The 14074-nt window shown below is 37.2% G+C and overlaps 1 protein-coding gene across 1 annotated transcript in view; it reads left to right on the top strand.

The window, feature by feature from the left end:
* sema3aa (sema domain, immunoglobulin domain (Ig), short basic domain, secreted, (semaphorin) 3Aa) overlaps window positions 1-14074 on the top strand; it is a 30868-nt gene that overhangs the window by 13676 nt on the left and 3118 nt on the right. Inside the window, exons 4-16 of the mRNA XM_046873405.1 lie at window positions 4539-4658; window positions 5595-5688; window positions 5780-5899; window positions 6857-6999; window positions 7461-7575; window positions 7673-7742; window positions 8560-8704; window positions 9592-9811; window positions 10291-10382; window positions 10482-10523; window positions 10624-10781; window positions 13400-13467; window positions 13555-13700. Of these exons, the coding sequence (XP_046729361.1) occupies window positions 4539-4658; window positions 5595-5688; window positions 5780-5899; window positions 6857-6999; window positions 7461-7575; window positions 7673-7742; window positions 8560-8704; window positions 9592-9811; window positions 10291-10382; window positions 10482-10523; window positions 10624-10781; window positions 13400-13467; window positions 13555-13700 (1533 nt within the window). The remainder of the gene's footprint in view (window positions 1-4538; window positions 4659-5594; window positions 5689-5779; window positions 5900-6856; window positions 7000-7460; window positions 7576-7672; window positions 7743-8559; window positions 8705-9591; window positions 9812-10290; window positions 10383-10481; window positions 10524-10623; window positions 10782-13399; window positions 13468-13554; window positions 13701-14074) is intronic.

Here is a 14074-nt window from a genome sequence, read left to right as displayed (position 1 = left end):
TTGTAGTGAAATGAGGGGCACCAGGGGGGCATAATCATCAGCGATAACACATGCCACCTGCTCCACAAACACACACACACACACTTGCGCACGTTCACAAGTTAATCATGCACCTAATGAGAAAATGTTCATACTTGCGTTTCAGAGATATGCATATGCACTGTAGTTTTAAATTCCAGCCCGGACACATTAAGCCTAATGCATGCAGTGAAACTATTCTGGAAAGAAATATGTTGCAAGTAAATGAGAATATTTGATTAGAACATTACTAAGCTATTTCCTTTTCTGTAGTCAGGAGTCTCTTGATTCTCATTTTTAGCTCAAAGCTAGAGAGAGCTGACCTAAATGTCCTTTTTTGTGGAAAACTCAACACTTTTGAGAGTGAAATCTACCAAGAATGGCAGTTTATTAAATGTCTACTTCTTGTACAAATGCAGTTTCTGTCATCCCGATTCCCATCTCTTTTTTAGCTTCCTATTGTTACGTCCCTGGATAGTTCATTCGAATCTGTTGCACACACTGATATCTCTCAAATGGCACTTGTCTTCTTTTCTATGTGGACAATTTCCCTATTGCTTTTAAATTCATTTAACGTTCATCCAGTGGGAACATAATACACTATGTTTGGGGGGAAAAAAAGATTTTCAAACATCTTTATCATGTACATTTGGTTTCAGAATAATTGACATCCTTTATGGTGATAAATGGCAAAACCATCTGACATTTGTAACTTAATATTTAGTCACAAATACACTTCCAAAGATCCTGAGATTCCAGATGATGCCAAAGTCACCTGCAAAGAACAAAAATTGCCATTTTCTCTCCCTTTCCTGCTCCTTGTCAATCTGAAGGACACTAGCCAATCATCAATGTCTGTGAGCTTGTGTATGTAGAAGAGGGCAGATAACACATTCCTTCCAGTGTTGTACATTTCTCTGTAGTTGTGTAGTGACTTCAAATATCTTGGAGGAAGAAAACTTGGCATCAACCGCTGTGGCTATTGTAAAAATAGATTGAAGTATGTTGTATTTCTTAAAAACCATTTATGTTTTTATTTAAAAGCCTTCATCAGAGATTATTTCTGTTAGAAGCTATGGAATATTTACCCTTATAAATCACAAGAATGATGATGTTTACCCCGTACTGGTTCTAATTTTTTGATCAGATTTGAGAATTTAACAGCACTTTAGTATAACAATTTGATTTTCAATGCCATTTCCCTCCTTCATTGACATTGCGGGCGTATTGTGTACGTGTGATTATGCAGTAATTAGTCATTATTAAAAGCCTACTAGGTGGTTCTCATTGTGTGTTGGAGGTTTTGTGTGTTTAGAGAGCAGCAGGGAGCTCCAACAGAACAGCTCACTGAGCCTGAATCCCACCCCTGAGTGCTGTCTGGCAAAGCACACGTGGGCTGAGCCTTTCACACAATAACAGCTACAGGAAATTTCAAACACGTCAGTCAACACCTAAACAAGTCGTGTGTTTATGTGTCCAGAATAAATTTGAAAGGAATGTATACACACATTTGTATCATTTTGTAAAGGAGAGCTAAAAATTCTCAGGCGTTTTGTGATGTTTTGTGGCATTTCCTAAACTGATGAAGGAAAATCAGGAGGTAAAAAGCAAATTATACTCTGTATGTGACTGTAGATATTGCTAAAGGCACACTAATGAGCACTGTTAATGCCTAGTTTGGTTGAATACAGTTGGCAGAGCTGTTAAAGTCAGGGTTAAGAAGCACAAATAAATGTCTGATGGTTTGTGGTTTGTCTGACTGTATATAAATGGTACCTTTTAGGGTGACTTTTTAATCTAAGAGCTAAAAGAGTACTGTTAGTCCTAATGATGTCTGGAAACTGATTTTAATACGCAGTTTCTGTACCTCAAAGGTGGAGGAATCAATAATTTATAGCACAATGACACGTTGAATTGCAGCTATAACACAGGTTATATTAATGCATTCAATTTAATGAATACCTTAATACATGAGAAGTGAATCTAATATTCTAAATTTTTTAATCATGACTATGCACAAGACTCATGAACATTATGAACAAAATGGTGATTGTGTGAAAAAGATTATACACTTTTGTGTCGCCTTTATTTTTTTTAATAAGCAATGCAAATGTGTAGTCCGCATCGCACTAGCCTGTTATTGGTTATGTTCCTGTGTTTATTCCTTACATGATTGTAATCGGTTGTTATAAACCAATGAAGCATAAAATTGGCAAAAGTTACCATTTATATAATATATATCTGTATCTAAATGTCATATCTATAGACATTTTTAGACAAGAATGTTCTTGCGAACCATTAGCATCCCTTTCACAGCCTTGTTCTCATTTACAATCCAGTGGTTGGGGATCTGGAGATGGCTGGAAATGACTGGAAAAGTGGTAAAGGATGAGACCAAAAGAGGAAAAACATATATACTGTACATACAAACATAAATACACAAGCTGTTATAAAACTTAAAAAAAAAATAGCAAAAATACCAGGAATCTTTATCTTTATTCTGGGTCTTTGTGAAAATATTAGAAAATGTGTAAAATTATACTAAAATTATATATATAAATATTTGTTTATTGGGTACATCACTTTAAAGGAAATATGTTTAAGTCTTTTTTTACTGTTTTATTTGTTTCATTTTGGGTTTTTTTTTTCTTGGGGACATAAAGCATGTGTGTATATTTGCTGAGTGGAAAACCTTAGAACTGCCAGTGACTCTGTTAACATTGTTAGCGTGTTACTGAACTCTGCGATCACACCAATTTACATTTTACAGCTTTTTTTTGCACTTTTTCATACTGCCTTTTTGGCATGCTGTGTATGTTTCAGCTACTCAGAGGATTTTGTCCATATATTGCCTACTTTTACTTTCCATATCCATTCTTGTTCTCACCCCATATATAAAAAAGGAGAGAAGGATAATGGTGAGAAAGAAATAAAAAGAGGCAGATGGCAACATCACTAAATTAGATTTCTGTCAACTTCCTCCATAGACATCACACACCACACACCACACACCACAACAGCCGGAATTATTGTTGTTTATACAGATGGGTTGTACTTTTTTATTTAACAAGACAGGTTTGTATATGGTATGTGGATGTGTGTTTGTGTGTGAATATGTTTCTTTGACCTTGTACACAAAATAATGTATACCCCTGTTCCTATGACTGTGTATGGACATGTGTTAAGCACACATCATTACATGTATAATCATCGGGGTTTGTGTGTTTCCTGTGTTAAATGGGTGTTTGCACTGCGTAATGCGTGTTTATTATTGTGGAATCCATCGTTCATGTATCTGTTAATTAAATGAGCCTTGAAGCCATACGAGGACTAAACAATCACACGCACACGTTAGTTTCTTCTCCGACTCATGTATACCACAACGGGATTATCCACATGTGCTGTCGATTTAAGTCTCATCAAATCCAGATCCACGCAAATGCGAGTGACTAAGACGGCTCGAATGGGTTGAAATTAATCAGTTCCTCTGTGGGAATTTACAAACATTTTTTAAGAACATTTCAATCTAAAATATTAGGTAGAGGACACAAAACTTTTTGTGCTGTTAGGTATAAACTGTGTTAAACCATCTGCTTATTACTATGTGTTATAACTAGGGCCGTCAATCAATACAATTTTTAAATCGCATGATTGTCGTTAGTTAACTCGCGATTAATTGCAAATTAATCGCACATTTTTATCTGTTCTAAATGTACCACCTTAAATGAATATTTTTCAAGTTTTTAATACTCTAATCAACATGGGCATGGATAAATATGGATGCTGTATGTAAATGTATGTTTATTATTAGTGAAACCAAACTCAACATAGAGCAGGAAAACAAAATATTCTTGTAAATCTTTTAAAGTAATGATGGTGTTTTAAATGACGTAAATCATCAGGACACCAAACAGAACTTTTGCTATGTTTCCACACGGATGGTTTTAATTGCCGGATGTGCTCACTATGGCGGATTTTGGGGTTCGATTTGAGAATTGGCGCATCAGTAAAACAAAGGAGGGTTTTTTTTACTAACTTTTTTTATGATTAAATGTGTGTTGTGTTAAAGGTTTTAATTTCGTCTCATATTTATTTATTAATATTTGTAATAAAAATGGTCAAACAGAAATGTGCGCTGCATTAATTGCGCGTTAATAAAATTAGTGCCGTTACAATGAATTTGAGTTAATGTGTTATATAACTATTAATAACATACTTACAGATCAACCACTTATTGAGGATGAATATTAAATTTTTATAATTGAGTTTACACAACCCTCCCCTTTTTTGGAATGGAGGAAAGCAAAATGTATATATATATATATATATATATATATATATATATATATATGTATGTGTGTATATATTTGCAAATAAAATTAAACGTCCTGCCAACAGACAGCAGTCCAAATCCTAATGCACAAACCTGTACATTAATGCAAAACTATAATGTAAAATTAGGTCACATCATGTACAAATGAAATGGGTTGTTCACAATCAGTGTTCTATGTCTTTTTCAGAAAGAGTGCTCGAACTTTGTGCGGGTGCTGCAATCTTACAACCAAACACACTTATACGTGTGTGGCACGGGCGCGTTTCATCCGATATGTGCCTATTTGGAGATAGGCAAAAGAGCAGAGGTATATATATTTATACATTTCCACACACTTACACAAACATGTAACCTGCAGAGCTGCAATATTTGATCAATAATCTTTTGAACAAGCTATTTTATCTTCACTGCTTCTCATGTGACACATCTCCCAGACATTTTGCCTCTATAAGAATAAGGATTAATTATTCAGAGGATATAATCTCAGGCTAACACTTCCACTGACGCTTCGTGAATGATTTCACCAGTGAAGTGCAAAATGAGGGGGGGCACATTTGTTGAGAGAGTGATTCATACAGTATGTGAAGAGTGAGTTAGTTCCTTCTCTAGAGAAATAGCTGTGCCTGATATTTGGTAATTTTGCCAGATTTTTTGGGCTGGGAGGCATTTTGAGTAAGTTTTATACACAGCTGGATGTTTAAATTACTGAAAAAAATAGGGTATATTGTATAGTAACTTACATATTCTGTATAAACTTGACAAAACTTTGTGAACACCTGAAAATAAGAACAAGAATTTTACACATTTAGTCCCATTTTCTGTTATAATAAGCTCTACTCTTTGGGGAAGATGGATATGGTTTGAGTTTGGGTCTACCACATCTGCATATTTGTGTCTAAAGACAAAAAGTTTGTGTGCCGTGTGTGTTTGGGTGTGTGGGTATTTTTTGCCAAATAGCATTGCATTCCAAAGTGTTCCTCTCCTCTTACACCACAGCAATTTGTCAATTTTTTTTATTTATTTAACAGTTGCACAAATTTTCTTTAACAATGCACAACAGCTTTCACCACATCATTGATTATATAGATTTTAATACTACCCAACAGGACAGCCTAGTTTAACTTAGAAATGAGAACCACAGACAAAAAAGTTGTAACAGAGGTTAAAAAAAACGAATGTAAATCCCAAAAAATACACATTATTCTGGTACTTTTTATTTCTAAATGTTTGTCATATTTTACAGGACAATATTTTTAGGCTAGATATGTCCCACTATGAGAATGGCAGAGGGAAAAGCCCCTATGACCCGAAGATGCTGTCATCCTCTCTCCTGATTGGTGGGTTTCCACAAAATGCTTCTGATATTCTTGATAATTGATAGATTAATATATCTTGAAAGCCAACACTGTTTTTCTCCATACTCTATAGATGGGGAATTATATTCTGGAACTTCGGCAGACTTTATGGGAAGAGACTTTGCCATTTTCCGAACCCTCGGTGCTCATCACCCGATTCGGACAGAGCAACACGATTCCAGATGGCTGAATGGTAAGGCAGACCATGTGTTTAAAAGAGACAGCTGATGAGTGAGAGGAGAAATAGTAGGAGGTTGGTGTGTGTATGTGTGAATGTCTGCAGATGAGATCAATTGCTGGTGAATGTTTCCTCTGACAGATCATCTGAATTAGTAGGGACTTAAAAGACACAAAAGGTCATTTTGTCTTTAAGGGGTGGCATCATTTTTTTTCCCCAGGATACTAATCCCCCTCTCATCTGGCCCTGTTATCAGTTCTTATTTCAGCCATCAAATACCCAGGCCCTGGGTCACCATCACTGCCATAAACACTGCCATATTGTCCTGAGAAAAGATGCTTTTGTGAAAGTATTCTTCGCACCCCGATCCCAGTCATCTGTTGCCAGGGATACATCAGATCTCACCTTTATTGTGCTTCATTGAATGCTGTCTTTCCATCACAAAAGAGCCAGTGCCTTTCACAGGATTAGTCCAATGGCCATTCTATCAAGCCCTTATCAACAGACACACGGTCTCTTCACAAAACTAATGCTCTGCATTCAGGAGCTATTGGCTGTTTGAATCAAAGAAGCTTTCTGTCTCTTTTTTTTTGGTTTGTTTTTCAAAGAAAAGCTCTTAACCAGGCTTTCAGGATTCAGATTTTTACAATGTTCTAATCAGACTGTTATATTTCTATGTTCTATGTCATTAATACATTTGCTAAGGTAAAGTTTCGGCCTCTAGAAATATTTGTGCCTCTTTAAAATATTAATATTCAACTGAGCCACTGAGGTTCGGAAACTCTGGGTTGGTCTTTTTTAAATACATTTACTGGTACGGATTTACATTTTATGTTTTATGACTTTGTCCATCATTTAAATGTGGTTTCATTATGTGGTCCAAGCATCCAAGATTTATCCAATGCTTGAGTTGAGATAGTTATAATGATACAAATGTTGAATATCCAATATTCCTTGGTATGTCTTTGCCAGATCCCAGGTTTGTCGGAATTCACCTCATCCCAGAGAGCGATAACCCAGAAGATGACAAAATCTTCCTGTTCTTCAAAGAGAACGCGATGGACGGAGAACACACAGGCAAAGCCACCATTTCCAGAATAGCACAACTGTGTAAGGTAACAATACACATAACTCTACACCTTAACCTAAGTAAAACATTATGAGAAATCTCTGAGCTCTTGGCTCCCAAGTGGGGAGTAAAATGTTCACCATATTGTTTGAATCTGTCCACAAATTTCCTGTTCTTTCTGGGGGGAGGGATGGCATAATCTCCCCCCTGAAAATCACAGCAACATTAGCCATATGTGGGTGTCTGTAAGCTCATGAATGTGAAAGAGGGTGAATAGCACTTTACTCCAAATGTGTTAAACTGCCATGTGATGCAGCATGCGCAGCAGTTGGACAAGATGTGAAGGTTGGCTTAGTCTTTGCATTTATCCTTTCCAGTTAGTTACGATGAGTTAGCTACTGGATTGGAAATAGCAGGGAAAGACCAAATTGCAGTAAAGAAATAACTTCATTCATTATATGTGTGTCTGTATATATAGGGTATGTTTTGTGTCTGTGTGTTATCCAGAACGACGAGGGAGGACACAGGAGTCTGGTGAACAAATGGACAACGTTTCTAAAAGCCAAACTGACCTGTTCTGTCCCAGGGCTCAACGGCATTGACACACACTTCGATGAGCTCCGTAAGTGGGTGTTCATTTTTACACTCAAAAGATCTACACAACATAAAATTATTCCATATCGAAGTGGAATGAAGTTTGCAATGTCCTACCCTTGCAGAGGATGTCTTTTTAATGAGCGCCAAAGACCCGAAGAACCCGGTGGTCTATGCGGTCTTCACTACTTCCAGGTAAAAGCAATTACTCAACTTTTCTCTTTTTCTTTTACCTTGCTAAATACATGCATGTCAGATGTGCACTATGAAGCAGCTCAGCTCTTCAGGCATGCTGAAGGAAAGTCTCCTTTATTCCACAAGTCCTATTTACTGTATCTGCAGCCTCATCAGCAGCGTCTGGAGGAAATGCGATTAAAATGGGAAGCCAAGTGGAACAAAAGCAGATAAACTAGTTACACCACAGGGCCAGACTTTGAGGATAATGGATGAGCAAGCAGCACTTTCACACATATTACCTGTGTGCATGTTTATGCAAGCGAGATATGAGGACAAGAGCAAGCACATCATGATTAATTACTGTCAAGCAGCAAGAAGAGTAGTGCGGTCGCCAGAGCGAACTCAGCACTCCCGCCTGCATATCTAATGTATTCAAAGAACACGGCCCTCAAAAATTCAATTACCAGCTTTGAGGAATTAGACCGCTTTAATTGGCTTTTTAAGTGCTCTGTTCTAGAGATGAACAGAAGTGCATTCTGGGAGACTGGCATTTAATATTACTACTTAATGAACCTCTGGGACTATAGCACTGGATCAATGTTTTATCTGAGTGTGTGTGGGTATATGTGTGTATACATGTCTATGACCTTGACTGCATAGAAAAGGATCAGTATATTTTTATCTGAATTGATTTTGTGTGGCTAATGAACCTTTTATGAATAAATTCAACTTGCTTTCATTTCTGATTAATCCTAGTAGTTGCAAAGATCTTGTCTTTTGTTTTGTCTGTTTTATTGTCAAACTTAACTAAATTTTTTTTTGTTCTATTGCACAGTAACATCTTTCGTGGGTCTGCGATCTGTATGTACAGCATGGCTGATATCAGGAGGGTGTTTTTGGGCCCCTATGCTCACAGAGATGGTCCAAATTACCAGTGGGTGCCCTTCCAGGGCAGGGTACCATATCCCCGTCCTGGCACAGTGAGTTCCTGCATGTATTTAACCCTAGTGCTGCTGAATTCTCCATTTTGATTGGCCAGAAAGTGTTCAGACACTTGTTTAAATATATTAACGTTTCTAAAGAAACAATAACTAATGTGCGGATTTGAAGATGATCCACAAATAGCTTTAAAAAAGTATGTATATATGAGTGATATTGTCAGATATTCTGAGAGCAGATATCTATTTGACATTCCTGGAAGTCTCCAGTATCAGCATTTGGAAAAAGGTCCGAGATAAAGCTATTTTGTTGTCTTTCTTACTCAGGAAAGTCTTCCTGAAAGGAAAATTTGCACTTTGAATTTTTAGTAGCTTAGCAAGCTAAATGATTTTTTATTTATTAACTTTAAAAGTGAGAAAAAGAGCCTGCTCCGGGAACAGGCACAATGTTATATTTATTATATGTTCACACAAATGCTAGACAAGAGCATCCCCAGTATCAACAGCCTAAATATCCATGAAGTCCATTAAGAAACTTAAGAAATTAGAGGAAGGATTTGGACTTTAATTATTATACAGCCTACTAAAGTTGCTCAGGACCACAGGTTGCATGAACAGTCTTGCATTTATGTGCTCATCACTGAACCGCACACCTCAACAATAATGGACCTGTGACTAATGGGCATTGGGTGCCACCTAGAAGAGGATGGTTTCTTCCTCATGCCATCTCAGGGAGTTTTCCATTCCACAGTTTAAAATGATAAGGAACAAACTTATAGACACTAAACGTATACATTATTTTATACAACATTATACTGTAACAACTTTATCTCTGTAAAGCTGCTTTGAGACAATGTCTATTGTTAAGAGTGCTATACAATTTTTTTTTATTATTGAAGTAACCTGATTACCTTTTCCACCTTTCACAGTGCCCCAGTAAAACTTTTGGTGGTTTTGACACCACCAAAGACCTTCCAGATGATGTTATTACATTTGCCCGTCTGCACCCTGCAATGTATAACCCAGTCCAACCAGTTGGGGGACGACCCATTGTGGTCCGTACCGATGCAGAGTACCAGTTCACCCAGCTAGTTGTGGACCGTGTGGAGGCTGAGGATGGGCAGTATGATGTCATGTTCATAGGAACAGGCGAGTAACTATTCACATGAAATATAACTTATTGTCGGACCAATCATACAGTTATACAGTATGTTATGACCCATTTGCTGTAAATTCTCAAATAAGTTCTGGTGCAACCAGTAATTGGTTGTGTTAGTGAGCTGCACTATTTTCATGTTATGTGATTCTAATACTAGAAGGCTCCAAATTATGTTAGAGAACATGCCTATACAAAGAGTATCATAAAGACCAAAAAGCTACCAAAGAAATCTGGTACAACATCATTGGAAAGGTATTTAAACAGGGTGTGGCTACCGACCAGGTGAAGTGGTGATTTGTCAGAGAAACAACAAAGAATCCAAAGATACTTCTGCACATATTGCTTTCACCACCATGCTTCACTTTTCTGAATGGTACAATCGGCTGTTCTGATCACCACTAAAAAACAGTTGGTGGTTAGTGGTGGTTGTGACTTTCTAGTAATTGTATGTATGTATATGTATATATAGATATGGGGACAGTACTGAAGGTGGTGACCATCCCCAGAGAGAGTTGGCACGACTTGGAAGAGGTGGTGCTGGAAGAGATGACCGTCTTTAGGGTATGCTTCTCAACAGAGACACAGTTACATTTCCGTAATATACAATATTCAAAATATCAAGTGAAAATGACCAAACTCAGAGTAGATTTTTCTCTGTAGGAACCCACTGCTATCACTGCTATGGAACTGTCCACTAAACAAGTAAGTCTACATATGAGAGCTGGCTAAAAGTAGTTTGCATGCGGTTCATAGATTTTAAACTTTGGTCCAAACTCATTGGTTTGTCCTTGCGTTTCAACAGCAACAGCTATACCTGGGTTCAGCAATGGGAATATCACAAATGCCACTGCATCGCTGTGAGGTGTATGGCAAAGCGTGTGCTGAATGCTGTTTAGCAAGAGATCCATACTGCGCCTGGGATGGCACTGAGTGTTCCAGATACTTCCCCACTGCTAAGAGGTCAGGACTTGCATTCAGACCTACTTACAGTTGAGTGCAAAGCATTGCATACCCTTTGGGTAAAATGAATCAGACAGTAAAAATTTGTACACAGATGATTTGTTTTCACATCCATACAAGAAACAAGCATCTATCTGTACAGTCTATCCAATAAACCAGTTTGGAAATATACCAACATATACCAAGAGCATTAATTCAGTCTTTCGCAGAATGACCACTACACATCATTCCACATGTACTCATAAGCCAAACAGTACAAACTCTTTCCCTAAATATGCACATTATGCCCTATATTTCCATACTACCAACCTTACATTATGCCCCATATTTCCACTGCCAACCTAAGAGTCCATTTCTGCAGTTTTTAAATATAATCTACCACCTACATTGCTCATACCACAGGATAAATGATCCACACATTCCAGTAAAAAATTGAAGACACACACAGAGTTCTTTTGGCTCTTTATCCCAAGCACATATCTTCCTTTCTGTAAAGTATACACCTCTTTTCGTCCTGTAGTGTGGATACCACATGCAGCCATGATATTAAGGCATTTCCTCTTTGGCAAATGTGGGCATGGAGACGCCCTGCTCATCAAATACTACAGAAATATTTCGTTTCATCAGTCCAGAAATGAAGATCAGACTTCTCAGGCTTTACACTTGTCCTCTTATACATTGTGAAATGTGAGAAGTGTAAGAAGAAGGCAGATTTATAAAGTGATATATTCAGAAATAGAGATGCAACAAATGGGGAAAGAGAGGGGACTTGACAGAAACCAAACATTTCCAGCTCTTATTATTAAAATATAATAATTTAGGTGGGTAAAAGAAAAAATGCTATACACAATGTTTAGATATTTAGAGGTAACAGATAATGTGCTAGAGATTTACTGAAGGAGGAGGGAAACATGGGTGGATCTCGCTCTTTATTGGGTGCCACTTTTCCTTCTTACTAGCTTCTTATTTTAACTTTTTTCAGTGGACCTCTCGTTAAAGTCTTCCTTCACACATTAACGATATTGATATGGAAAGTTTGATTGATAGTAGATGAGAATCATTATTATTGCAGACAGGGATCTATGTAGCTCTTAGAAACATCCAAAGCAGAGATTTGTTTTATGAACTATTCAAATATTAAGCTCATTGAATCGTTGCTGAGTTATTGAGAGTTGAGCTGAGACCATTAAATCCAAGCCATCCATCTAACAGATTAATAATTGTAGGAAATTAAACATTAATACAACTTTGATAATGGTAGAATGTGATTTCCATGAGTGTAACAAAATGAGAAAAAAAACATTACAAACCTCCTGGCTATGCTTCAGAGACCGCACTCTAAGAACCACTGCCTTAAATAATTCAAATAAGAAATAATGAATATCATCCTCACACTGCATGAGCATGTCACATTTTTCAGTTTAATTGTACCGATCATGCTGTGATTTTATTTTCCATATTCCCTCACCCCACCTCCCCCGAAATTAATTCCTAGATATGCTACTGGTCTAATCTCTGGATTTTGCATGAATTGCTGTTTGAGTCTTCCTTGTGTATTATCAGTTACATGAAAAAACAATCCAGGAGGTATCCAGTTATTTATTTAGTTCAGGAACTCCTTGTAGTTTGTAAGCATTTTTAAAATATGAAGGGACACAAGACTGTGTGAGACCATGTTCTCCAGTGTGTGGCAGCACAAAAATAGCACAAAACTGCAATAAATGGGCAAACTTCTTCGTAGACCAGTCACAAGACTGAAAAAGGCTTCCAGGACGGCAAGTTCCCATTTTAACTGGACATCAGAAGGGACTGCAGAGTGGAGGCCCGTAATGAATCAATGGAAAGTCTCCCAGCCGTGAGTCATTTTGCTGTGTGCACCAACTGGCCTTCCAGAATTGTGTGTCTATGTTTGTGCCAGTGAATCTTTTCTTTCCCTGGCTGAGATTAAGTAGTGTGCGTTGTTGAAGTAGATTTTTTTTAGATTAGTGCAACAGTGCACTCTAGTGGTGATGGAAAATGTGATCCAAGTACTGGAACCTTGTAGATCAACCACATGTCTGCTGAATGCTCGGTTCTGAAGGTCTAAAGGTGCTGATAAATTATCTATAACAGCAGTTTTGAGGTTTCAGCTGCTGTACCCTTGTTCTAATATATTATAGACTTGTATGGCATGTTTGTATGCTGACATTTTCAGTGTGGAGATGTTTGTTTGGCATTTTGGAAGTTTCCAGTCTCATTTTTGTGCAACCTACAAAGATACAGCCAGAACTTTGGAAATCAAGTTCTGATTTGTCTGTTACACGACAAGCTGGGTTTTGTGTGTTTTATTGAAAATTACAAATAGAGATTGGTGTGGGAACGACTGTTTTTGGCTGCTATTACACAAGGAGTGAAAGGAACTTGCTTGTTTTGTGACTATAAATGGAAAAAATGTGTGGTGAATCATTCTTTAATATACTGAAAATAAATGATTAGCATACGCACAGTTCTGTTGCGTGCCAACTTACTGTTTGCTTATTTGGTAACTACTATAAATTTCTCAGAAATTACAGTGAAAGTAATTGAAACCATACGCAAACGTTTGCAGACTTAATATCATAATTTATCTTCTTCTGCAGGAGAACAAGGCGTCAAGACATCAGAAATGGAGATCCTCTGTCCCAGTGCTCTGATCTGCAACATAATGGTAGTCATTTACACATTTGCACAAAAAAAAAATTTTTTTTTAAATGCATGACTGAATGTGCATGTGTTTCTGGCCTGTTTGTTGTAGATGACCTGGAGGGATTTAGCAGTGTAGAAGAGAGGAACGTTTATGGGGTGGAAAACAGCAGTATGTTCCTTGAGTGCAGCTCTAAATCTCAGAGAGCTCTCATCTACTGGCAGCTCCAGAAACCCAATGAGGAGCGAAAGCTTGAGGTATCACTTTCACACACATTCATAGGCGATCCATGATTTATGTAAATAATTATTTTTAAAGGTTTACTATATACATATTTTGTTTTTGTTTGTTGGTGGTGCCAAGCAGACTGGGTTGAGTAATTCAGAAATTGCTTTTCAGATTTCCACACATAGCAAATCTTTACATGGAAATGTGCAAACAATTCCAGCACTGATTAGTATTTAATAATGTCAGTATTCATCCAAATTAACAATAGAAATAAGAAAAACAGATAAATAGCCAACTTTGCCTCATATATGTTGGTAGATGCTAGAAGAAACTCTGCAATTCCACTTAGCATCAACTGTTATACTAAAAGTGTGAGTTCAAATTATTTTTTTGTAATATTTTG

This window comes from Silurus meridionalis, chromosome 18 (assembly GCF_014805685.1).
Source record: "Silurus meridionalis isolate SWU-2019-XX chromosome 18, ASM1480568v1, whole genome shotgun sequence".
Lineage (NCBI taxonomy): Eukaryota > Metazoa > Chordata > Actinopteri > Siluriformes > Siluridae > Silurus > Silurus meridionalis.
This window is presented reverse-complemented; position numbering and strand designations above follow the sequence as displayed.